At 40.5% G+C, this 27,116-nt stretch overlaps 1 protein-coding gene across 2 annotated transcripts; it reads right to left on the reverse strand.

The window, feature by feature from the left end:
* Window positions 1–569: 569 nt before the first annotated feature.
* zgc:66427 (uncharacterized protein LOC406256 homolog) lies at window positions 570–27,024 on the reverse strand. Of its 2 annotated transcripts, XM_057856839.1 has the most exons (5): window positions 26,155–26,993; window positions 12,155–12,250; window positions 11,973–12,078; window positions 7,225–7,318; window positions 571–2,322 (listed from the first exon to the last, which is right to left on the reverse strand). In XM_057856839.1, the coding sequence occupies exons 1-4, from the start codon at window positions 26,681–26,683 to the stop codon at window positions 7,261–7,263; spliced, it is 789 nt and encodes a 262-aa protein (XP_057712822.1). In that variant the 5' UTR covers window positions 26,684–26,993; the 3' UTR covers window positions 571–2,322; window positions 7,225–7,260. The 2 variants fall into 2 exon arrangements, with proteins under 2 accessions (XP_057712823.1, XP_057712822.1); XM_057856840.1 differs by lacking the exon at window positions 7,225–7,318 and having other exon boundaries at window positions 570–2,322; window positions 26,155–27,024.
* Between the last annotated feature and the right edge of the window lie 92 nt (window positions 27,025–27,116).

Below are 27,116 nucleotides of genomic sequence, written 5' to 3' on the forward strand. Positions count from 1 at the left end.
TGAGCTAGAGCCGTGAGTTGAGCATTGGCATTACCCGAGGGGCCGGGTAATGACAAGCATGATGTTTAGCTACTCTCGCTCCATTCCTCATTGCGTCCCGAAGACCGCGCGGCTTGCTGAGTGTGTTTTACTTCCGCTTTACTTGACATATTTCAATAATCGGAATTTGGATGTTTGTAAATCGTTCTCGAATCTTCCACGGCCGAATCGCGAATAATCTAAGAATCGGAAATTTCGCACACCTCTAGTAAACTGCCAACAAAAAACAAGATGATGATAGAAAACATGGCTGTACTGTGCTCCACGCCGTCATCTCCTGGCCGTGTTGAGGAAACCAGCGATGTCCCTTTCACACATACCTGAACACTGTTAAAATCGCAGGATTTATCAATCAAATCATGAGCTGATCATTCGATTCGGTGATCAGCAAGCTCTGAAGGAGCCTGGTTATTTGATTCACGTGTGTTGGAAGAGGGAGACATTGAAAACAAGTTGGATAGCGGCTCTCGAGGCCCAGAACTGGGCACCCCTGCTCTTAACATTAATAGAAATAAAAACATTTTACGAAAATAAAAATGCCACACACAGTTTCTCCTCACACATTTATTGTAAAAAATACATATAAAAACAATTTCTGAGACATACAAAAGATCGGAGCTTTAGAAACAGTATATCCAACAGACAAAGACCAGCAATTTTTTTAACTGCATTACATATTTACAATTCAATAAATAAAAAGACGCCGTTTTGTTTTTTTCAGACTGCCCATTTATGCTGGGATGAAAGCTGTGGCGTCTGACAGGGGACTAGACCTGGGGGTCTATTCATACAAAATCACATCCTTGATGTAGTTCACGCACACACGGAGAGCTTTTATATAGTTAGCATTGGTAAAAATTTGAGGTATTGCACCACACGGCTCGAGAGGGAATTAAATAAGTGGGCACGGAAGATTGTCCGCCCACTTTGATGAGAACACGCACGCACGCACGCACCTCAAGAGTACACGTCATAAATTATCACCACAACAAATGTAACATCGAATGAGCCTCTACACACGCGCACACACAAGAATTTGGCATCAGTTTTTTTTCAACATGCACATGGCTGCCGTCTAATGGCAGGATGAGTTGTGTAGCACCTCAGCAAGGACTAGCGTACAGAGAGCCGTTTATTCCGTATACTTGACACCCACTTTACCTCACTGACGGTGAAAGACGTCCAATCCGTTTGAAATGGGATGGCTGAATTGACTGGACGTGAATGTAAGCCAATGAGTTCGGTTCAGTGTAGTAGTAATACACGCAACTTGTCGTGTCACTTTTGGACTACTAATGTGTTTATGTAATAACGTTATTAGTCTTAATATCTTGGTACTTTCAAGGTCAAGAAAAGATGTATTTGTATGTAGACCTCAAACTGGATATCAAGGACACGGAATGAATACTTAAAGAGCTTTCAATACCAGAGGAAAAGATTGGGAAAAACTTCCAGAAGCTGAGGTTGTTAATTCTTCACTTTGCAAAAGCCTTCCCCCTGTAAACCCTGTCCAGGCAAAGGCAGCACACACACGAAGGCTTTAAAAGAAAACCATACATTGAGCTATAATCACGGTCATTTTGATGATATACTTTGAAATACCTTTGATTAGAAAAAGGTGGCGCTGTCCCTTTAAGGCCGACGCGACCTTGGCCGAAACGGCGATTGAAAAGCAGACTCCGGAAAACGGGTCGTGGAGGGAAGGTGTTGTCGGGGTTCAAAAAGCAGTACCATTGCTTTGTGTAACATGTTGTAACAAACGTAACAAAGAATTCTGGGTAATTCACAAAAAACAGTCACTCGGCATCATTTCCGGTCCAATCTTGTGGGAACACTCTTTAGCAACTGAATCAAGAAAGCACGAAAGAAAAAAAAAGCCTCAAGGGACAAAAAGTGCTCAAATGGGTGCAAACGCCAGCGCAGAATGGAGCACTAACCAACCAACGCCCCCTTGAAATGTTAAAACACTAAACACCCGGTAACGACGAAACCCGTACCCACCTCCGTCAAACGATCGGCCCCCTAGCTGGAGGCAACACTTTTACTCAAAATACAAAGGAGGTGACCCTCATCACAGCGGGCGGGGGAGATTACATCATCAGAAACCGACCCGACAAGCAAGGGGTTGAAACCAAAAGCAGCCATCGTTGTTTGTTTGAAAGTTTACAGTTTCCTGGTGAAATGCTCCGAACCAATAGAAGGAGGTCCACGCTGCCCGGAGCTTCTTTATGGGTTGGCTGACATTGTTCTTTTCATAAGGAGAGAGTGTTGGCATGTGGTCTCCTGTGAGGACCAAAGAAGGAGAAGTGAACAATGGGAAGAAGGCATACAGTGGAACCTCCCTAACAGGTAGGCATGTGCTGATGACCAGTTTGAACGCATAGCGAGGTTTTAAAAAGTCAAGGTACAGTGGGGCAAATAAGTATTCAGTCAACCACTAATTGTGTTGTGTTGTGTTCTCCCACTTGAAAATATTAGAGAGGCCTGTAATTGTCAACATGGGTAAACCTCAACCATGAGAGACAGAATGTGCAAAAAAAAACTGAAAATCACATTGTTTGATTTTTAAAGAATTTATTTGCAAATCACGGTGGAAAATAAGTTTTTGGTCAATACCAAAAGTTTATCTCAATACTTTGCTATGTACCCTTTGTTGGCAATAACGGAGGCCAAACGTTTTCTGTAACTCTTCACAAGCTTTTCACACATTGTTGCTGGTATTTTGACCCACTCCTCCATGCAGATCTCCTCTCGAGCAGTGATGTTTTGGGGCTGTTGTTGGGCAACACAGACTTTCAACTCCCTTCACAGATTTTCTATGGGGTTGAGATCTGGAGACTGGTTAGGCCACTCCAGGACCTTGAAATGCTTCTTACGAAGCCACTCCTTTGTTGCCCTGACTGTGTGTTTGGGATCATTGTCATGCTGAAAGACCCAGCCACGTCTCATCTTCAATGCCCTTGCTGATGGAAGGAGATTTTCACTCAAAATCTCTCGATTGCCCCATTCATTCTTTCCTTTACACAGATCAGTCGTTCTCATCCCTTTGCAGAAAAACAGCCCCAAAGCATGATGTTTCCACCCCCCAAGCTTCACAGTGGGTATGGTGGTCTTCGGATGCAATTCAGTATTCTTTTTCCTCCAAACACGAGAACATGTGTTTCTCGCAAAAAGTTCTATTTTGGTTTCATCTGACCATAACACATTCTCCCAGTCCTCTACTGGGTCATCCAAATGCTCTCTAGCGAACCGCAGATGGGCCTGGGCGTGTTTTTTCTTCAGCAGGGGGACATGTCGGGCAGTGCAGGATTTGAGTCCCTGGCGGTGCATTGTGTTACTGATAGTAGCCTTTGTTACTATGGTCCCACTTGTCTGTAGGTCATTCACTAGGTCCCCCCGTGTGGTTCTGGGATTTTTGCTCACCGTTCTTGTTATCATTTTGACGCCACGGAGTGAGATCCTGCATGGACCCCTAGATCGAGGGAGATTATCAGTGGTCTTGAGTCTTCCATTTTCTAATAATTGCTCCCACAGTTGATTTCTTTACACCATTTTTACCGCGTTTTATCTATTGCAGATGCAGTCTTCCCAGCCTGGTGCAGGTCTACAATTTTGTCTCTGGTGTCCTTCGACAGCTCTTTGGTCTTGGCCATAGTGGAGTTTGGAGTGTGACCGACTGAGTTGTGGACAGGTGTCTTTTATACCAATAACGAGTTAAAACAGGTGCCATTAATACAGGTAATGAGTGGAGCCTCGTTAGAATGCGTTAGAAGAAGTCTTTGACAGCCAGAAATCTTGCTTGTTTGTAGGTGATCAAATACTTATTTTCCACTCCAATTTGGAAATAAATTCTTTAAAAATCAAACTGTCATTTTCTGTTTTTTTTCCACATTCCGTCTCTCATGGTTGAGGTTTACCCATGTTGACAATTACAGGCCTCTCTAATCTTTTCAAGTAGGAGAACCTGCACAATTGGTGGTTGACTAAATACTTATTTGCCCCACTGTATACTGTATTCTGGGCCTGCAAATGTTATGAAAATATTTCATTAAGGTTGAAAAGTTACCTAGTTTTGCTTTAAGTGCCCCTGCAAAATAACTATCCATAAAGTCCAAAATATTTTATTTTGTTTAATGATGGAGGATACACTGCCCACTGGTGGCAGCGTTGAGTCTGGCTGGACTGTCGCCTTGTATGACTGAGAAGCAGAGTCAGACGTCTGACATGGGTAAAGGATAGCCGCGCTCTGGTGTGGCCTACACAAGGCTGTAGGTTGTTTCAGCTAATATAAGTTTGTGTCTGCATTTGTAATTACGTTTACAGCTACAGTTTGTGGAGTTACCTGTGAGCGATATACTATGACAATTGTAAATACTACGGATGTAACAATACTCGGTTTTATTTTGAACTGTTCGATATGCCCTCTTCAATACGCAAAAATATTCGATGCAATTATATGATTATAATTATGTTAACTGCAATCTAGCCTGTGCCTCTTGACACATCCGTACTAATCCGAGAAGAGATGTGTGTATGTCGCTTTCTATTGGTTGGTCGTCCTTACTAGGGTTGTTTGCAGCCAAGCGTCAGTCAATGTAAACACTAATGTTAGCTGCTATTGGCTGTGTGCAGCGGGTGGCGACGTCTTTGGACAGCTTTTTACTAATAAAAGGCCACCTGCTGAGCCAGAAGAGGAGCCTAAAACCAAGTCCATTCTGCATTACATGTGGCTAACAGCTAGCAAACAAACTGAGAGCATCATACCTCGTGGCGAACCGAATTGCTAAAGCCAAGAACTAGGAGTGGGAACCTCAAGATACAATTCGATTTGCGATACAAAGCTCACGATAACGATGATCTAACGATATGGCGATACAACGATTATCGATACATTGGTCAGGAAATCATTCTAGGATATTCTACAAACAACTAATAAACAGAAAAACAAGCTTCTGCTGTGAATTGGAATGATTTTATCACTTGTAGACATTCAATCCCTTTGAAGTGGGAGTCCCACTTCAAACGGATTGAACGTCTATGGCCCGTAGTGGCAGCCAATGCCAGGCAATAAGGTAATTTTGGGCAATTTAAGGTCATTTTCCTGTTGATTTTCAGTTACGTCCTGTTGATTTTGGGGTATTTTATGGGTCTCTTCCTGTTCAGTTTGAGTTACAGAACAGGAAATGACCTGGGAATCGCCCAAAAGAATAGGCAATGACTCAAACTCAAAAGAAAATGACCTTTAAATGCCCTGAAAATCTGACAGAATGACTGTGAATGCTCTGGTTTCGGATAAACGAACATTCACAATCTAAATAGATTGGGCGTCGAGCACAGTCAATGCAGCCCTAGAGTTAACTGAGACACTATCAATGTGGAAGATTTTGGTAGCAACTTGTTGGTTCATTTTTATTCTTTTTTTTAGACATTGACACCTTTTTAAAACGATATCTCGATTATTGGCAGGAGCATATCGATAACGTTTTGGGATACAAAGTATCACGATATATCACCATTTCGATATTTTGTCACACCTCCACAAGAAACCTTTTACGAATGGAGAACTCATTATGCTTGCGACCAAGGATACTTGCAGTCAAGTTTGAGGAGGGGCCGCTGATAAAAAAGTTTGATTTAGCGTATGGTGAGTAGGCATGTGCCGGTATGAGATTTTCACGGTACGATAACCGTGAGCAAAAATACTGCGGTTTCACGGTATTAGGGTATTGCAATTATAGCTCCAAAATTTGAGATGTATGGGTTTAAAAAAATAAAATAAAAAAATTTCCATTGAACAGGATTTTTTTTCAAAACATATTTGCAAATTGGAACATGAATATAATGTGAAAATAAATAAACAAAAAATAACAAATATTTTATATAAAATTAAAATAAATAGAATCTAGACTATACCCACAGCCACAGCTCAAGTTGCTCAATATTAAGAGTAAGAACAAAATAATTGCTATAAAGAGTAAAAAGACTTCTAAATAAAATTTAAAATATATACTGTATGACTTTTTTTGAGGGGGGAAGCTCAAGTGAAGTTTCGCCATTTTTAGCCACTTTGTCAACTCTAGTCTACATGATGCCATGCCTTTGTGTTAAAAAGAACAAAGAATTCATAAGTTAATAAGTTAGTTAAAAATGTATAAGTTGGTTTTATAAATTAGTTAAAATGTAAATATTGTTGAGGAAAGGTTTCATCTTAAAAAAAGTGAGGAGTGAGACTTCCTTTCTCAATTAGCGATCTTTGACGCGATTCTTTTTCTTTCCCCCCTTCATTCAAGCTTGTCTCTCACTCAGCGGCTGTGAGACATAAAACCTCGACGAAGCTGGTCTCCCAGCTTAGCCTAGGCTAACATTCGTCTTTAAGTTTTAGTTAGTTTGTATATTGAATTTGAAAGGAAAATGTGCGTTTTGTTTTTGGCGAACTTTTTAATGGTGCTACTGATATCCTGTTGAACCTAATCACACGTGGAAAAATACAATTGTACAACGTTTTAAATGTATTCATTTGTATATTTCACCACGATTTGAGAGCTCAATAAGTTGAAGAAAAGTACGCCTTGTGTTTGGAGGATTTGTTTTTGGGTTTGCTGGCTGTTTAGCAGAATAGCATCACTGACACTCACGGCAACAAACGGGAAGGGGTGAGTGCTGCCGCACCAAGCCACTTCGGCTGCATTTTGGCACATGAAAAATAGCGAATACCGTACTAAGGTATGACGGATAATTTTAGTGGTTTTGAAACCGCGACGTTTTCACACCACGGTAAACCGTGAAACCGGTAACCGGCACATGTCTAATGGTAAGTTGTATTTTCCCTGCACTTAATGTTAATTTTTAGTTCCATCGTGTCATTTCAAATTTACTGTGAATTTCTGACACACAATGGCAGTCCATGAAAAAAGGCCCATGTCACACCGGTCTGTGTTGGGGGAAAAAAAAGTTGGAGACCACTGCAATAAAAGACATTTTAAGGCATATGGGGGTTTAAATTGGTCGGACTGACACGATAGAGACGAAAGTTACAATTCCATTTTGTACAATGTTAAATATTAAAATAGTGGAATTTGCTGAAATGACTAAATCCAACCAAATCTTGAGTCTCATTCGTACATTAACTACTGGAATGCATTTAAATGAGGGTAAACTATCTGACAATAAAAATGTTGGGCCTACCTGAGTCATGGCGGGGGAAGTCATGTGACTTGGGATTCAATCTGAGGGATGCTCGGGGCAGCAGGGCTTCACCTTGGCCCACGCGTCAATGCAGCTGCAGCCACACACAAGTTGGTTAAGGTTGGTTCTCGGAAGGCAGTTACCACATATCCTTCCCTGCTGCAATTACGCAATACGATGCACCGTCGAACCACATTTGAACTTGACCAAACTACTTTTCCATTGAAACTAAATGATGGTCCATTATTACCAAATATTTGCCTTTCTATTGCAGCTGTCTTAGTACAACATATTCATCGATGTACTAGTACATACTTCATTATACTAACTAATTCACAGAAAAAGCGAGGGGAAGTGAGATTTTTTGAAAGTGTGAGAACATGGTTGAGTGACAGATTAAATCAATGAGATTATGACACAAGTAGGTGAGTAACAGATTGGGAATTGTGTAGACTAAAAACGTGACAGATTTGTAGTGCGTGATTGTGAGACTTTGAGGAAGAGATTGGGAGTGTACCCTTGCCGTGTTAAGAGAGTGACTCAAATTGAAAGGCAGTAGGACTGACTGAGCGATTGAGAAAGATACAAAGAGCCATGGACCGGTTCCAATTGCAGGCTGTCTTCTGGGTGTATCCGCATTTCATCTGTATTTGAGTGCGAGAAGCCAAATGGGGCCACACCTCTTGACATATGCTTTTTCAAAGAAGGAACTTGTGTGCGACTTGGGTGGAAACATCACATCTGCACACACTGATGTCAGGCTCATGTGACGTAACCATGTCTGATGTGCATATGTGCATTGCCTAACCACATAAACATTTCCTCCACTTCAATTACAGGGGAGGGGGTTGAAGGCTCAATGTCCAGAGAAAAACTCACAATGACAAATCTGCATAAAAATGTTCCCGAGTCAAATCCCATTATTTTGTGACCACATCAATTCTGAATTTTTTGGGGACTGATGTTACAGTGTTTTTGCAGTGAACCTTCTTTTTAAGTTCTGGCTGTAAATGTAAAATTGAAATAAATGTCAAAATTTTTCAAGTATTTTTCCATTCAATAAAATTTCTTCCAGACTAAGGGCTTAAACACACGGGAGGCGACGTCGCTCGCGTTAAATACTTTTTTAATGGAACAAACTCGATGAGGTGAAAATCGCCAACACTCTTGCGGCGAAGCGACACGCAACATTCGTGCACGTGAAATTTCGCGCTCGTACACGTGCACATGCGGACCAGCGACTATGAATAGGGTTCGTTTGAAATTGAACGATTCCGGTTCCATGTTTCGATTCCGGTTCCGAACGATTCTCGATTCCGATTCTTATAAGAGGCCGGGTCAAAAAGGCAGGGTCAAAAAAATTTATAGTTTAAAAATATATTAGTTTATATTAATGTCTTAACTAGGGCTGTCCCAAAATTTCCTCCCGATTAGTCAGCCGACTATTTTTTAGATTAGTCGACTAATCTAATAATTTTTTTTTTTAAACTACTTTAATAATGACATTTTTGTTGAAGCTTATTAATTCACAAAAAAACATTTTGGAACACCTAAATTCTTTATTACCGTATAAATAAATAACATATCAATAATAAATCACAAACAATGAGGTCAAATGCTGCTGGCATTAACTCGTGCAAAAAAAATGTAAACGGAAACACTGTGACTTCACCTTTTTAACAGGAGTCAAAACAATTCTTACTCTTTTTGTGGTATGTCATTGTCTACTCTATATTGTTCTAAATGTTAAAATGAATTGCAATGTCCCGGACAACCATTTTTAGAATACTTTGTGTGAGTTCAGATGCTTTTTCTGGTGTGCAATCCACATTTTTGGGGGAGGGGAAAAACTGTTCAATTTTTGTTTGTTCTAACCTGAAAATAGATAGAGGGCACACTGAAATATTAAAATTTTTTTGAATGAAAGGCCCACATACTCACAGTAACATAAATTAAAAAATATTGTATTTTATAGTATACTACTATATGTATATACACAATAATACTTTATAATATAAAGTAACTAACATTAGGGCAGTCATGGATTACAGTAAGCAGGCCAGTGCTGTTTCCATATATATTTTATTAGATTATGTATATACAGGATATATGTAATTTCCCCAAGTGGGAGCTTCCATGATCGTAATAAATTTAAGAATAATAAAAAAAAAAAAATATATATAATTATATTATATATATATTAATTATTTTATTGAATAAAAATGCACGTTGATACGACGCACATAAAGGCAACCTCCATTTAAAAAATCGTTAGAATGTTGTATGGACTTACAATCCGCTAGCTCGTTGTTTCTTGTTGTCTTCGAAAATTACACTTGGGTGACGGCACTTCAAGTGTTCGTTCATAGCCGACGTGCTACCGTGGTATGAGAGCTCAGCCTAGCAAAGAGTACACACAGTGGCACCCTCCATATTTGCCTTGAAATAATTCCAGGCTCTGGCTATTCTGGTCCCCTTTTTTTTTTGCCTTCATGCCGCTTTCACCTGTTACCAATTCTGCCCTTTTTGGTAAGTGGTGGTGTTTTCAAATCCTCGCCCTAGTGAGGAGTGAACCGGCGATTCACTTGGCTCATTGTCTTCGGTTCGTCCGATTTCCTCCTCAGGAAGGCTCTTTATGGATACTTTTATTGACCAAAACCAAAACGTGTGGGATGCAACCAGTCAACTACGCGCTACCCGCGCACTTTCCCAACTCACTGATCTTGCTCCCGCTCTCTCGCTCACCCACTTTCTTCGTGTTTGCTCAATCTGACAATGCCGGTCAGGTTGAAATAACAGCGACCCCCTTGAGGTGCCAGTAACAACCGCTTGCATCGCGAGCGCCCACCATTCTAAACTTTAACCACATCTAATTTTTTTTTTAACCCGTCATTACCCGTCGACGGTATGTTTTGCCCGTCGACACATTTACGTCATCGACGACGTCGACTAGTCGGGACAGCTCGAGTCTTAACTTCTCGATTTTTTTTATTATATGAATTTAAAATGCAGAATTATAATTATTTTATTATTATTTATTATTAATACAATTAATATGAAATGTATGAATTATATGAACTTCTCACAGGGCTATTTTTAACTTGTATATGGCGGAAAACACTCAGGTGACTTGAAGTTCCGCTCTGAGACCCCCAATTTGGCCAAATTTCAAAACTGTTCGATATGCATGTGTGATACATCATTGGAAAGCTTAAAATCTCAATTTTCTGGGGGAAGAAAATTTTGAACAGCTGAGGTGTTATGGAGGCCCAGGAGGCTTCGATAGCGGCCTTAAGCTCATCCAGTGTTGGGTCTGGTGTCTCTCAACTTCCTCTTCACAATATCCTACAGATTCTTTATGGGGTTCAGGTCAGGAGAGTTGGCAGGCCAATTGAGCACAGTAATGCCATGGTCAGTAAACTATTTACCAGTGGTTTTGGCACTGTAAGCAGGTGCCAGGTCGTGCTGAAAAATGAAACCTTCAGCTCCATAAAGCTTTTCAGCAGATGGAAGCATGAAGTGCTCCAAAATCTCCTGATAGCTACCTGTATTGACCCTGCTCTTGATAAAACACAGTAGACCAACACCAGCAGCTGACATGGCACCCCAGACCATCACTGACTGTGGGTACTTGACACTGGACTTCAGGCATTATGGCATTTCCTTCTCCCCAGTCTTCCTCCAAACTCTGGCACCTTGATTCTCGAATGACATGCAAAATTTGCTTTCATCTGAAAAAAGTACTTTGGATCACTGAGCAACAGTTCAGTTCTGCTTCTCTGTAGCCCAGGTCAGGCGCTTCTGCCGCTGTTTCACACACGCCTGTGCACGGTGGCTCTGGATGTTTCTACTCCAGACTCAATTCACTGTTCCTGCAGGTCCCCCAAGGTCTGGAATCGGCCGTTTTGTCCATGATTGCGGTTTTGAGTAATGAACCAGGCTGGGAGTTTTTAAAAGCCTCAGGAATCTTTCGCAGGGGTTTTGAGTTAATTCGATTGAGATGATTAGGTTAGTAGCTTCTTTAAAGTACCTTTTCATGATATGCTAATTTTTGAGATGGGGATTTTTGTTTTTTCTTGACTTTTTTGCCAAAATCATCAATATTAAAACAATAAAAGGCTTAAACTACTTCAGTTGTGTGTAATGAATCTAAAATATATGAAAGTCTAATGTTTATCAGTACATTACAGAAAATAATGAACTTTATCACAATATGCTAATTTTTTGAGAAGGACTAGTATACACCTCTTGGCATGATTTCCGAGACATAAATAAAAACACAGCAGTATGGGAAGTTGTTGGTGCTCAGAAAACCGGAAATTTTAAAATGCCCTCCAAATATCAGAGCCAATCAGAGACGAGCGACGACACACAGCCAGGGGGCGATGTGTGTCTCTTGCCGCTACAGTCGCATCGTGCCCCATGTGTTGGCTTTCAGCTAAATGGCGATGACTTTCGCATCTCGCCATCGCCTCCCGTGTTTTGCCTCTTAGAACGATTTCAACAAAAAATGCTGAACTGAATTCAAATTTGAGTGTCAATCAGAAAATTTCTGCCTTATATTTGTAAAAGAGCTCATTAGATTGTACTTAAAGAAGTATTCAGTGGGTGTTTGATTTTGCAACGGTGCGACCTTTCCCAATTTTACTAAAGCATGTATCCAATAACCTTGACTCTTATCCAAGGCGCCTGTGTGTGTGAGCTTGCGTGACACTGATTATAATTGCGAGTCAAGTGCAGGTTGTTACCTCTTGTGGTAGACGCAGAGGCACGCAAGCCTGGCAATGGTCTCGCCCCGCACAAGATCCTCTAGACAGATGGAGCACTCGCCGCTGTCTTTGCTAAGCACATCCGCTGGAGAGACGCAAAAACACGTTGTCATCATAGATTCTGATCGGCACATAGCTTTGAGGAGCACGGGGAAACGTACTGTTGTAGGGAAGCGGCGGAGACGTGAGGCAGCTCAATAGGTGATCCTCAATGCGGCCGCCCGGGAACGGCTTGGAGCAGAAAGGACAGCGGATATCTGCACAGACATGATAGATGGTGCTTTGTACCTTTGTGCAGTTGGCGCCCGATGAGTGCAAATTTACATAAAAATGATGTCAGTCGTTTGTACCGGTCTGTGGTTTGAAAAGTTTTGTTTGTGCTGCTATCGTTTTGAGATATTTACAATTATTTTATAGGGCAATAAGAGGTCAAACAGCCCCCCATTTTGGTCTAAACAGGCTAAAAATTGTGCCGTTCGTTTGTTCTGCTACGGTGTTGCAGCCATTACTAATAATGTTTTGTTTCGTTTTTTTTCCTGCCAGTTGACCTGGAAATGGTGCCGTTCATATCTTCTGCTACGGTTTTAATAAATTATGCACATTGTTTTGTTTACTTTTGGCGTTACCACCACAAACAAGGTTTTGGTAAATCAAGCCTGGGCAATATGACAAAAAGTTTTTTATCAGTCGATACTCGATATCAATAATGATCACAATATCTTTTTCCTTCAAATCTGAAGTCTGACTTTTGGCACTGAGTGTAAGTTGACAAAACCACATCCTGCTTTAACAGGTCTTTAATGTCAGAACAAAGATGCATGCATGGTGGCGAACTACTACACAGCATTTCCCAACTATGAGGAATTTTGCACAAAATTAAAACTTAACAAAATGCAGAACATTGCACATGAGGTAATGAAAATCCACAATATTGCATAAAATCTGAGGTAGACATGCAATCCCAAAAATTTAATAACCCTAAATAGACAAAATAATTTTAATTTACACACAGCAATATGTTAAAGCCTTTTGGTGCATGATGTTTTAAGGTGGCGGAAATTCAGAATTTTTGACGTGAGGCTTAATCTTCGAGTTAGCGAGGGTTAAATTAGTATGCTAGGACGGGCCCATTGACTCATGGTAGCTTAGCCACTCCGGAGCCCTGTAACTAATAAATGACTAAATAACTGCACGGAATTTAAAAAAAAAAAAAAAAAAAAAAATCAACCTCACCTACTAATTAAACCCCCGCTAACTTGAAGATTAAGCCTAACGCCAAAAATTCTGAACTTCCCATTTAAGGTGTCTGACAATGTCAACAAAATAGACGAAAGAAAATGATTAGCTTCCAAAACGTGGCAAATAAACAAGACAGCCATTGCTTTAAAGGATACAGGCCAGAAAAATAAGTCTGTCCACAGTATCAGGCTTCAATGCTTCTCTGTGACAGGTCATTTTCACTCCTGTACTGAAACCCCTCTCAGCTAGCGTTCAGGTCGCACCAGCCTTTTTCCGTGTTCGGGTGCTCTATCGACTATCAAATCAAATCCAATCCAATCAAATTTATTTATATAGCCCTTTACAAAACCCGAAAGGCCCTCAAAGTGCTTTACAACAAAACATGGCTCAAGATAAATAAAAGGCAGGAAAATATTACACAATGACATTAAGAAAAAAAATGAAACAAAGACAGCGCATCGTAATAAAAGTCCAGCAAATAAAACAATAAAACCGATAAAAACCAAAAAACATTAAAAACCCTTCAGCAAATAAAACCAGGCTATCCTAATCTGTGTAAAAGTAGAGTCTAAAAAGGTGTGTTTTTAACCAAGACTTAAAAAGACCTAGATCCGTAGTGGTGCGGATTTCAGGGGGAAGGCTATTCTACAGCTTGGGGGCAGCAACCACAAGATTGGTTTCCCCACTGTTTAAGTTTCGACCTTGGAACGTGTAAAAGAAGCTGGCCGGTCGAGCAAAGAGTCCTGCCAGAGTTACGGAAGGTTAAAATTTCCGATAAATAAGATGGAACCTGGCCATTCATATAATTAAAAACAAACAGTAAAAGTAAAATGGACTGGAAGCCAGTGGAGTGATGATAGCTCGGGGGTAATATTCTCATGTCTAGGTGTACCTGTTGAAAATCAAGCAGCAGCATCTTGAACAAGTTGCAGACGAGAAATTGAGGACTTGGGGAGGCCAACAAAGTGCATTGCAGTAGTCCAGCCTTGAGCTTATAAAAGCGTGAATTGCTTTTTCAAGGTCGTGGTGACTAAGAAAATGTTTCACTTTGGCTAAGAGACTGAGCTGGAAAAAACTTGCTCTTACAAAAGAACTAAGCTGTTTTTCAAAGTTAAGCCTGCTATCGAATATCACTCCGAGATTTTTAACGTGTGTCTTAAAAATGTCAACCAGAGTTAGGCTCAAGGGCATTCATCATAGAAGGTGTGCCAAAAGTAATAAATTCAGTTTTGCCCTCGTTAAGATGTAAGAAGTTTTGTGCAAGCCACTGCTTCACATCAAATATGCACTCCATCAATTTAGCGAGAGCAGTTTGTTTGTTGGGTCTCAAAGGCAGATAAAGCTGCAGGTCATCAGCATAAAAATGAAAAGCGATATTATGTTTTTTAATAATTGATCCTAAAGGTAGGAGATAAAGCGCAAAAAGAACAGGCCCTAAAATAGAGCCTGCAAGACAGCGAAGTTTGTGAGGAGGAAAATTCCCCAATCATTAAAGAGAATGTTCTATGTTGCAGGTACGATTTAAACCATTTTAGAGCGTGACCAAGGATACCTATGACATGTTCTAAACGAGATAGAAGGACTGTATGGTCGACTGTATCGAATGCTGCTGTGAGGTCTAGTAAAACAAGGATAGCTTGGTTTCCATTGTCCACAGTAAGGACAATGTGGTTATGTACTTTTAACAGTGCTGACTCAGTGCTGTGTCTGGACCTGAACCTGATTGGAACTTGTCAAGGGTGGAGTTTGTCTCCAATACCACTTTCCCACTGGCCAAAAAACCCATGTCAACCCACTAACAATCGGCTTTTGGTGGCAGTGGGAAAGGTGAAGCGACCCACCTCGACCCGTGTCAATCAAGTCGCCAAGCGACCCGCGTTAAAATCACCTCGGCTCTGATCGTCATGCAGTGTGAAAGCAAAACCCCGGGTCAACAGTCAACACCCTAATCTACGTGGGGACGTAGGCTCTTACGTGATGCGTCATAACAACGTGCCAGTCGCCTCCCATTTAACACGCCCCACAACCGTTGTTACGTCGAGGCTCACAACAAAGCTAGTAGAAGAAGAATTCACGTCGCCTACGCTGCCTCAGCACAAGCAGAGTGTTGATCCTTTGCTGCATTTCTACCATTTTGAGGGCAATAAAACGCATGAAAACTGAGAACACAAACGGAAAGGAGGCTTCCATGTTGCTCTGCATTGTTTACTTCCTTGAACTGAATGAATTCGGTCGCACTTGTCGACGCGTATCTTAGCGTGGTGACGTCACGTAACCTTACGCATGGCTGAGGAGGGGTGGGGGGTTAGACGGGTAAAAAAATAAAAAATAAAAAATAAAAAAAATAAAAAAAGACAGCTTTTTTTGTCAATGGGAAAGGTGCCAAATGCCAATTGCTAGTGGGTTGCATCGGCTTGGAAAAAACACGCTTTGACCCACTAGTTTCAGTGGGAAAGGGGCGTAAGAAGGTTTGCAATTGAACAAAAAATTCAATTCTAAAATTTTGGAAAGACAAGTGGGAGACGGGTCTAAAATTGGACAGCAGAGAGGAGTCGAGATGTTTTTTTTTAAAAAGGGGTCTGACTACAGCCTGTTTGAAGGCAGCTGGGACAGAATCGGACTATTGAAAGTTTTTTTTATTTCTGTTGACAAAAATTACATGACGATAATTATTGTTATTGTTTTATCGCCCAGGGTTAGGAAGTTTATTCTGATGTATAGCATGCTGGGTGAACTCTAGAGGACCCATTAAAAAAAAAAGATAATGACTGCAAAACCGTGGTAGCACAAACAAAACTTTTTACACCACAAACCAGCACAAACGTAGTACAGTGATCCCTCATTTTTCGCGGTTAATGGGGACCAGAACCCGTCGGGATGAGTGAAAAAAGTAGCGAAGTTGCGCAACCAACCCCCCCCCCCCCCAAAAAAAAAGTGTTCAATGCATTTATTCAAATTTAGCATTGGAAAGGGATACATATAAGAATCCCCCCCCCACTTTTTTTCCCCAAAAGTATCATTAAATATATACATTTACCTAAAAATGATATCTGTCGTGTGTGCTACATTTGCGCCGTTTTGTGTTGTAAAAATTTTTCTCTGTGCTGCTTTCATTTCTAAGATATTTATAATTCTTTTACAGGTAAATCTGAGGTCAAGAGGTGGCTAAAAGTGGTGTCAATCATTTGTGCTGTAAAAATATTCGTTTGTACTGCCACGGTTTTCAGATATTCTTTTAATTTGTAGTAATGATGTCATGCAGCCCCCTCCATCTATGCCGGAATGAAAGTGCAATGGTGCCGTTTGTTTGTACAGTGATCCCTCGCTACTTCTGCTTCAAACTTTGCGCCCTCAATCCATTGCAGATTTTTTTTAAATTTAAAAAAAAAAAAAAAAATACGGATGAGCTGTCCCGAGTCGATCGTGTAGTCTCACTCTCGTTCCCTCCCTTTCCCTGCTCTTTGTTCGTCAGGCAGGTAGGCAGTGCACTGGAGTAACTTATTAAAGTTAACGATGATTGACAGATGAATGTGCTTGATATTGCCAGAGTCAATCATCATTAAACTTGTTAAACAGTTGCTGTGGCAACTGATTGTGTGTAAGTGAGCAGCTCTGAGCAGATTTGAGTAGACTAACTCAATGAAGCATTTAATAAAGTCAAGCATTTTTCTTCTACTGAATTCTTTTTTAAAAATAATTCGGTGAGACAGTACCATGTTTTAAAACTTATAATTGTTACATTTGAAGTGCTTAAAAAACATTTATTAATAAATATACTATGTCTGATGGGGCGGCCAACCTCATGGATGATACGTTTGTCACCAACTACTGTATGTCTTTGTTCTGTATTCGATTGACAATAGAATTAAAAGGCAAAATGTTGGCATGGCAATTTGCTGCAAATGGGAGGTCACCTCAGAGTCGTAACAGAGTAGGGACACAGCCCGTGTGCAGTGCAATTACGGTAAGACTGAAAAGGGGTGTTATGTTTAGCACTTCTCCTGTCTGCGTGTAAAGGAAATGGCGGAAAGATAGGATACAGGTGGTAACAAGTAAGCTTTAACTGCTGACACTGACTCATGTCTGCTGCTCTGTTCCATTAAGTGTTTTTTGCTATCACAAGTTCATGCCATACTTCACACCAAATGCTGACTTTCAGCTAAATATTTGATTGTGGGGTGTTGTGTTGCTGTGTGGAAGTGTACAAGTGTACGACATCGCTATGACAGATAAACCGATAACACTTGTTGCAAAGAAATATTAGTTACGTTTAAGTATTTGCTACTACAGTGAATGCTAGTTGATAATAGTTTTTTTTTTGGTTTTGATTTTTTAAAATCTGAGTGATTTTAATCATTGGCCAAACCTATAAAACCAACAATGGTTTGGAAAAGGAGAACTCCAAACCACTTGATTTGTCAGCAAAAAGTTTACCTGGAAAAAAGAAAAAAAAAAAAGTTTGGTACAATAGGGAATGGGACGTACTACGTCATTGTTTGGACGCGCCTCCATACTGGCAATATGATTCACTTCCGGGCCGGCAGAGTCAATGCGGATTGTAACGTGTGGTAGTGCTAAGCTAACTCTTTCGGTGTTTTAGAAAGAAAATATGGGTGCTTATTGTTGCGTTACCGGGTGCAACAGCGTCTCCTACGACAAAAAAAGGGGCTAGGAAAAATGGACTCACTTTTCACCGTTTTCCTGCATGGAGGACCAAATATCAGATCACGAAGGTACGACGGATGGCTGGATTGCAGCGGTTCGTCGGAAAAGCATTTATGATCATATTTCTGCTGGAATGAGAGTGTGTTCCTGTCATCTCTACTCTTGTAAGTTGAACGCTTTATCCACTTTTGGTTTCAATACGTTTTTGTTTTTTTACACCGTTGTGTAAATCTGCCTCGGTAGCAATGCTCGCCTACTACGACTCACCTACCTGTTGTGTTCCTAGGTAAACCTGCTGACAACACATCCCGATTGGTCACCATCTCTCTTCTTGGATCATTTGACAAAGAAAATTTGTTCAATGGAGTGGTTCCATTTGTCCTGTGTCGGACTCAAACAAGCCCCTGCAGCAGACGCCATCTGGGTCTGCCCTTCTCGTCGATGAACTGCGGGCTTTTAACTTGTGAAAATGCAAGAACTTTAATGCACATATTTATTCTGCCTGGCTATTTAACTATGGCCAGTGACGTTTTTTTTTTTTTTAACCACTTTGACAAAGACACGTTTCATTGTAATGTTGAATTTATATATTCCATTATCATTTTTAAATTATAATATTCTTATTTGCACTTATGTAGACTTTAGACTGTCAATTCAAATAGTGTTGGAAAAGTTGCAATACCTAAAATAGAAATGCAAGAACTGTAAAGTACATATTTATACACCTTTATTTACCTAAGGCCACTGGATGTTTTTTAACTGCTTTGAAAAATACAGGTTTTGTTGTGATCTTGTATTTATATAGTATATAGCTTTTTATAATGTATTATGTATTATAATATTTGCTGCCCCCTGCCAGAATGTGGGCCATTTTGTACTAAAAGGATTTTAAACTGTCAGTTCAAATACTGTGTTGGAGACTAGTACTTGCAATACTTAAAATGGAAATGCAAGAACTTTAAAGCACATATTTATCCTGTCTGGCAATTTACCCAAGGCCAGTAAACAGTGTTTTAAACTGCTTTGACAAAGACACGTTTATTGTGATCTTGTATTTGTGTATCACTTATAATTATATAATATTTGCTGCCACCGTCAGAGGGTGGGCCTTGTTTGCACTAATTTAAAGATTTTAAACTGTCAATTCAAATATCGTATTGGAGAAATTGCATTACTTGAAATAAATCTATTGCAACTTATCAGTCCCAGTTCTTGTCTACAACACTGTCCAAAAATTGTCAATGCATATTCCAAATAGAATAACAAAATTAAGTCACCTGACTTTGTAATTATTACACCTGTTTATTATGAAGACCTGAAGTAAGCAACAAGCAGTTACAGTTTGTCAAGAAGTTGTTCAAGTCATGTTTTGGTATTCATATTTTATTGACTTTTCACAACAACACTTGGGATCGTGTTTGTAAGAGCAGAGCAAACTAAAGTTTCAGCGTGCACTCTTCGCCTTTCCAACCTCTCATAACGCTCCGATGTGGTGCGCTTGACCTCAGAATAACCCAAGAAGAGATATGGTGACCAATCGGGATGTGTTGTCAGCATTTCATATGCAGGTTTTCCTAGTAACACAACAGGTAGGTGAGGAGGAGGAGAAGGTTAGCATTGCTACCGAGGCAGATTTACACAACAGTAAAGAAACAAAAAAAAAACGTATTGAAACCAAAACGGATAAATCGTTCAACTTACAAGAGTAGAGATGAGGGGAATACACTCTAATTCCAGCAGACATATGATCAAGAGAAATGCTTTTCCAACGAACCGCTGCGCCCCAGCCATCCTTTGTGATCTGATATTTGGTCCTCCATGCAGGAAAACGGTGAAAAGTGAGTCCAGTTTTCCTCGCCCTTTTTTCAGTCGTAGGAGAAGCTGTTGCACCCGGTAACACAACAATACACACCCATAATTTCTTTCTAAAACACCGAAAGAGTTAGCTTAGCACGACCACACGTTACAATCCGCATTGAGTCTGCTGGCCCGGAAGTGAATCATATTGCCAGCATGGAGGCGCGTCCAAACAATGACGTAGTACGTCCCATTCCCTATTAACGCAGTCACGCATCACTAGCCAGTTAACACGCAGTCTACTCTACACATTCGCTGGCACAAACTTCACTAAACAGGCCATCCTTTTTTAAGCGACAAACCCTCAGTCACAGATATGACTGTAAATTATAACAATGTTGATTCCAAGTGGACACGAATACCTGCAGTACATGTTTGTGTTAAAAAAAATGACCTAAATGATGGGATAATCGGTAGAATGCTTAAGTATGTAAGCTCCTATCCTAAAAGGCTAATAAAGTGTTCAACTCTAGAATGTATTACTTAATTAAATTTCATTGAAAGCATAATTTGCCATTTCAAAACTCAACAAAAACATTTAAATTGACCACGTAGTTTTTGAGTTACCGCCATAGCAAGACCTCAGCAACAGTGACGCTCCTTGCTGCCAGCCTCTGCCAGCTGATGTCATTTACAAACAACCACACTAACACTCCATTTACGGAAGTATAACATCACGCTATCCTCACCTTATTGCACAACAATTATCAACGATTTACCAGCGAGATTCATCATGCCATGTCGATGTGTATCAATGAATTGCTCACATGAAGGATCGAGACTTCATCAGTGGCCCAAAAAAACAATCTTTTGCAAGAAGTGGAAGAACTTCACAAGTTCACATTGACGGCGAGGTTCTATGCTACAAACCTTTAGCCATGACAGCTTTGAAAACCTAGCAAAATACAACATTGTTTTTTCAAAGATGTAAGTACCCCCAGGCATTTATAATTCTAATCAAGTAACCACATTCTCACCAATCACAGAATATTTTTGGATTGAACTAGGGCTGCAGCTATCGATTATTTGATTTAGTTGATTAATCTATCAACCATTTAGTTTGAATAATTTAGTAATCGAATTAGGAACATTAAAGGCACTGCAGAATACATTTTAGGAGATGTAAAACAAAGGCTTGCTGGGATTGCACTTTTAAAAGAGCAATAAATGTGAACACAAAAAGCAATGTCCTGAGTGTTTCTTCAATGTATGTAGAATGCACTTTAATTTAAAAATAAGTTAAAATATTTGAGCTTAGCCTAAAACAATATTTTTAAAAAATGAGGATCAAAGTACAACAAAAGAAAAATTGGCTAACTTGCATAGCAAAAGCCGGCTAGCTTAAATGCTATAAAATGCACATTTTTTAACAATGCTCTTAACAAATTGTTCAAACACGTATTCCCACAAAAACGGCTAAATATACCTATAAACTAAATTAAGAATACATAAAAAACATTAGCACAAACAAAAACTTACAACCTTATGTTGGTCCTAACACTGAGCAGCTGGATTCAGCCATGTTAAATGACTTATGTCTAAAGATACACGATAATATCGGTCGCCGATAATTATCGGTCGATTATGGCAATTATGACGTCACACAGATAATCCAGATAATAATAAAATTCAACCGATAATGCAATCCGATAATTATATACTTGATTTAGCCTCCAAATGTGCACAACCGAAGAATTCAGCATCCTGCCTCCTCAACCCCTCCCCTCTCTGAAGCCCCTGAGGGAGGAGGGGTTGAGGAGGCGGAGTTACACGACAAGAAATAGTTGAATATTATGGCGGCTGTTACTAAAAAAACGACGCTCTCGCCATCTTCGAAACATGAACCGCAGAAGAGACCGAAAGAAAGCGTCCTCATTCAAAACCACTAACCCAGCATCCATTTAAAACTGCATCACAAAGATTTTTGGAACGAATACGAGCCTGCTGCTGCTAGCGGGAATGCTAAAGCTATTGCAAACACTAAGTTAAACTACGGGGCTTGTGACGATACAGAGTCGGTTTGTTTGGGAAAGCAGCCCAAGGCGGGTGGTAAACTCGCATCTAAGGCTAAACACCGGCACGACTGGAGACCGATAGTCGGCAAGTAGCCGTCCTCCGACGGAGCCCGCCGCTCTGGCTGGTCCGGCAGGCCGCCGCGGCGGGCAGAGCCCAGTTCCACGGCTTCAGGACCTCCGGCAAACACCCCGGTTTCTCGAGCGTTCCCTCACGGCGTGCGAGCAGAGCCAGCCCCCGAATACGCCGCGGCGAACCGGCCGGTGCGGGCGGATTATCTGGTAGGAACGTAGCCGCCGCCGAGACGAGATACGATTTTTTTTTTACCGAAATGACCCGAGAGCCAAAGCCCTGGATAAAAAAATAATGCAGTTTATACGACCACCATTCTTCATGAAAAACATGCCAATCACATTTTCACCATGTACATTTGGAGAAGTGATGTCCAGTAAGCAAGCTTATCATGACGGCACAGTGGTTAGATGATAATTTAAACATGGAGAAAATGAAGTCAGCCAGCCAATAATGCATTCAGTATGTAAAATGACGAGCGGTCAGATGACTTTGTAACGCTGCCTTTATTTTCGGCTTAACAAAACTCAGGCACAAAACAACACGCACGGAGATGCGAGCTCCAACTCCATCCAAATAGTACTGCCGTGTATCAGTTTAGCTGCTGTAAAGCACATGTCGTTAGTGCCCCAAATGATATAATAATAATTTCACTTATTTCCAATAGATTTACACTTAAAACTGAATAGTTTTAAGGAGGTGTGTTTTGCAGTGTATTATTTGTTATATATGTTAGGAATGACATACTTTTAAAGGCATTTTTGTGCAATTTAGGTATTTACTCTAAGTAATTGTTGCCAAAAGTTTACCATTACACAATGTCAGACAATCTGTCATTATTTAGATGTTGGAATTGACGACTTGTTCATATTTTATGTTGAAAAAAAGAGCAATAAATTATATTTTTGCACAATAATATTTTCTTTTGTGTATACTTTAAAATTTTACATAAATCTTTATAAATAGAATTATCGGCTTGACATTATCGGTTGGAATGAGGAGGAAATTATCGGTTATCGGTATCGGTTGAAAAATGTATTATCGTGCATCACTACTTATGTCGTATTCACTCTTGCCACTAGAGGGCACTGTATCCACCCAAATCAATAAAATTAAATAGAAACATTTTCAACACTAACCAGTAACACGCCACTCTAATTAAACGAATACTCGAAGCAGCAAAATTTGATTCAAAGCTTTTATCTAATCGAATTACTCGAGTTAATCGATTAATCGTTGCAGCACTTGATTGATTTTGATGAGTTGGTAATGACTTGGTTTGGTTGGGTACCATAATATCGCAGACTGACTTGGTTTGGTTGGGTACCATTTTGGAGTTTGGGTTGGCATATATACTTCTTGGTATTGATCACTGATAATGAATAATATCACAGACTGACTGGAAAATTAAATTCAGAGAGAAATAGGCCTACCGCTCTTAGTGACGTATCAAGTCACCAATTGGCGTCATCACCACTGTTTACAGTGGCAACTAAATCATCGTCATCTGACACATCAGTTTCATACATGAACAGATTAATTGTAATTATCCTTCCCTAGAAGCCCTCTCTATCATTGTTGTCACTAAATAGTGATCCTGAACGGCTACTTTCACTGGAAATGGCACAGATATCCCTGCTACTGCTATGCTCGCTATGTATACAAGTCTAATATTGTTCCATAAATGATGTCACACTTTCAGGTTTGGGAAGTAGGACTGACTGAGTGCTAAAAAATTCGCTCCACGCAAGTTCTACTTGAAGTTGAGCATTAGAAATGACCGTCGTTTTGAGGAACTTGTCCAAAGTTTAGAATCGTAAATCGTAGAATTGTTTTCATTAGCATTGGCAAAATTGTTACAATGTGATGTGGCCATTTTATAGGCTTTTTTTTGTGAAAGAGGTTCTCGTGGGGGTCTTCTACATGCACATAAAATTCCACTATGTGTTCGACCATCCAAGGACGAGGCAGATGGTCCAAAAGAGTTGGCTCCCGCCCGGCCTACTTTTTCAGCGCCAGCATTTCCTCATATCCCGACCCCATTTCCCCTTCACGTTGGCTGGAGGGCTTTCCCGGGAAAGCCTAAACGCACACGGCGATGTTTTGCCCCGTCTTGTGCTGCCATATTGCTTTATTGAAAGGAAACTAGGCCTCCTTTGAAGAAACACATGAAATGCTTTCTCTATCAATTGGCAGGCCTCTACTGTGACAACTGTCATCAAGACCTCGTGACATGACAGAAGGGTGGTCTCATGTCATTCCATCAAGTCTTACGCCAGCAGCTCAATTTACACAATACTGCCTCAGATGATTCCCCTCATCATAAAAGCACGAGAAGAGAGATTATCTGCACAAGAATGCAAGTTCCTCAAACTTGTTTCAGTTTCATGTGATGTGATGGACTGCTCACTTATTTGAACGTGCTTGCCTCTAATATAAATCCAATTATTTTCTCATTCACGCATTATCAGTTAGTAATATGAGCTTCGGGTAAAAGGGTATTTTTGCAGTCAATCTTGTGCCTTTTTCAGATCACCCTACAAGAGTTTTTTTTTTTTTTTTTTTTATAAGAGTTTTTTTTTTAATACTCTTTTACAGTTTTAATACAAGTTTTCTTTAACTCTTACACAATCAAAATTAACCTATCTAGGGCTGCAGCCATTGATTTTTTAAGAAGTCGATTACCGTATTGGCCCGAATATAAGACGGCCCTGATTATTAGACGACCCCCTCTTTTTCAAGACTCAAGTTGGAAAAAAAAAAAAAAGACTTTTTGAACACCAAATTTTTTTTCTCCAGAAAATAACTACTGTACATCCGAAACAAATGATTATAACAATAAATTTGAGAGAAAAAACATGCTATTTTGCCTCATTCAAATCTTAATATCTGAACATTTAAATATGTAAACTAAAGTGCAATCACATTCGTAAATTAATGGCTTCTGGTTTTTGAAATGTAAATAAACCAATGTATTGTGATAAAACAAGAAAATTACAATAACTGCATTAACCATCAAAGTGAGGTCTAACTGTAACTACAGTCTTGAAACAAATCTAAATAAGGAAAAGCATTGCAATAAAATAATGCAAACTGGTTAAACTAAAAAGAGTAGCTGAGATCTGTCATGACAGAACATCGCTTCAATGATATCTGGCGCCATCTAGCGTCCTGAATGGGTATAATGTCTAGACCGCGAATATAAGACGACCCCCTCTTTTTCAATGTTATTTCTGTGCAAAAAACACAGTCTTAAATTCGGGCCAATACGGTAATCGATTAACTAGTTAGTTCAAATAATCAAGTAATCGGATAAGGAACATAAAAAAAAAAAAAATTAAAAATCAAAACATCTGAGCTGAGCCTTAAATGGTATACAAAAATAAATGAGGATCAAAGTACAACAAAAGAACAATTGGATAACTTGCTTAGCAAAAAACCGCTAGCTTAAATGCTATAAAATGCAAACTTTGTTGTTTTTTTACAATGCGCTTAACGGTTCAAACACATATTTCCACACAAAAACGGCTAAACATACCTGAAAACTACATTACGAATGAATTAAGAAAACATGAAAGCTCAGACAAAAGCTTATGTTGGACTTAACAGGGAGCAGCTGGATTCAGCCATCTGAAATGAGTTATGTCATATTCACTTTTAGCACTAGAGGGCAGTGTATCCACCCAGACCAATAAAACTGAATGCAAACACTTACAAAACAAACCATTACAACGCAACTTGGATTAAACGAATACTCGAAGCAGAAAAATTTATTTTGAATCTTTTTTCTCATCGAATTACTCTAGTTTATCTATTAATCGTGGCATCGCTAAACCTATAATCAACTAAATGCAGCATGTGTCTTGGACAATCTGTGAAAAATGTGGTGCACTGACAGTTCTCGGGATTGTTTAATTCTGTGGTTGCCACTGACAGTGCTAGACCTCCCAGTCAAAATGGATCTGATGCCCGATTCTGTCAATGGCATTGAAAGATGAACATTCACAAGCAGTCCTCCTACTTTAAATGAATTGGACGTCCATCGTCAATAGCAGCAATGAGCTAAGCTCCCTTTTGAACAGTGTTCACTGTCTCATGCAAAAAATTCATTCGTTTAGTTTTAGTTCCATATTCCTCGATTTTCTTCAACTCTAAAATCAATTTTAGTAAACAAAAGGAATGGCATGGCTTGATATTATAAATGTCTACTTTACTTTTCTTAAGACTAAGTGAACGTTCAATTAAACTAGTTGTGACGACAATGATTTAAGTTTAACGTGATTTGGGAATGTTGAGTGGTCACGTCTCGACTTACTGCCATGGCGGTTGTTGACACGGTATAGGCCGATCCAAGCCTCTGACACCGGCCGCTGGTGGGTGCCCCTGACCCGCGCCGACCTGGCGCCGACGCTGCGGCCCCCAGCGTGTCGATTTCCGGGCAGCCGCTCGGAGAAAGTGCGGTGGGGTGTGCGGCCTGTTTCCTCCCCAGGCTGATGCTCGGCGTTGACGGGAGCCTCCGGGCTCGTGCTGCCGTCCTCCTCAGCCTTGCTCTCAATGTGGTTGTCGTCCGTCGGGGACGCCTGGCTCATGCTAGCCGCGATGCCGTGGTGGTCGGCGGGGCTGCCGTCAGCGCTCGCGCCATGCTGGCCCAGGTCGGAGTCGCTGCCTTCCTCCGAACGGCTCCGGTTGACTTCGGTGTCCTCGAAGCTGCCAGAGAAGTCCACCATGAGACTGGTGGGCCTGGCGCAACGGGGCCGTCGGTATGATTCTCTCCTGGCGGTGCCGTCCTTCCCGAGTGTGGACGGCACCGGGTCTTCCTGGAGGCGACTCGCTCTCGTGCCCATCGCTAGCGAGCGGGCTAATAGAGCTTGGCTAGCCGAGCTATCGAATGCTTACGATACGCCAACAACGACCTCGATTCGACCCTTTCAGCTGCGGCGTACTCGAATGGAAACAACAGGGAGCAGCTGCCTGGCGACCAACGTCGGGGAGCGACTTAAACTGGGCGCGCGGTTATTCTCCTGGCCTTAGTTCGTCCTTCCAGTCCACATTTTCCTTTCTTTTATGACGTACTACTTCTCGTTGCTGCAGCGGAAATAGGGCGCTCTCGTTTCCTGCTTTAAACTGTGACCAACAGTTACGGTAATGTCACTGATTTATGGGACGGCTTTGACATTTTAATCATTAAACACCTCCTTTAAAGTCATTGCCTCGCTTCGTGTTTATATAAAGCTATATAAACTCCTGCTATTTAAAACCTTATTTCAATTTAACGTC

Source organism: Corythoichthys intestinalis, chromosome 14, assembly GCF_030265065.1.
Source record: "Corythoichthys intestinalis isolate RoL2023-P3 chromosome 14, ASM3026506v1, whole genome shotgun sequence".
Taxonomy (NCBI): Eukaryota; Metazoa; Chordata; class Actinopteri; order Syngnathiformes; family Syngnathidae; genus Corythoichthys; species Corythoichthys intestinalis.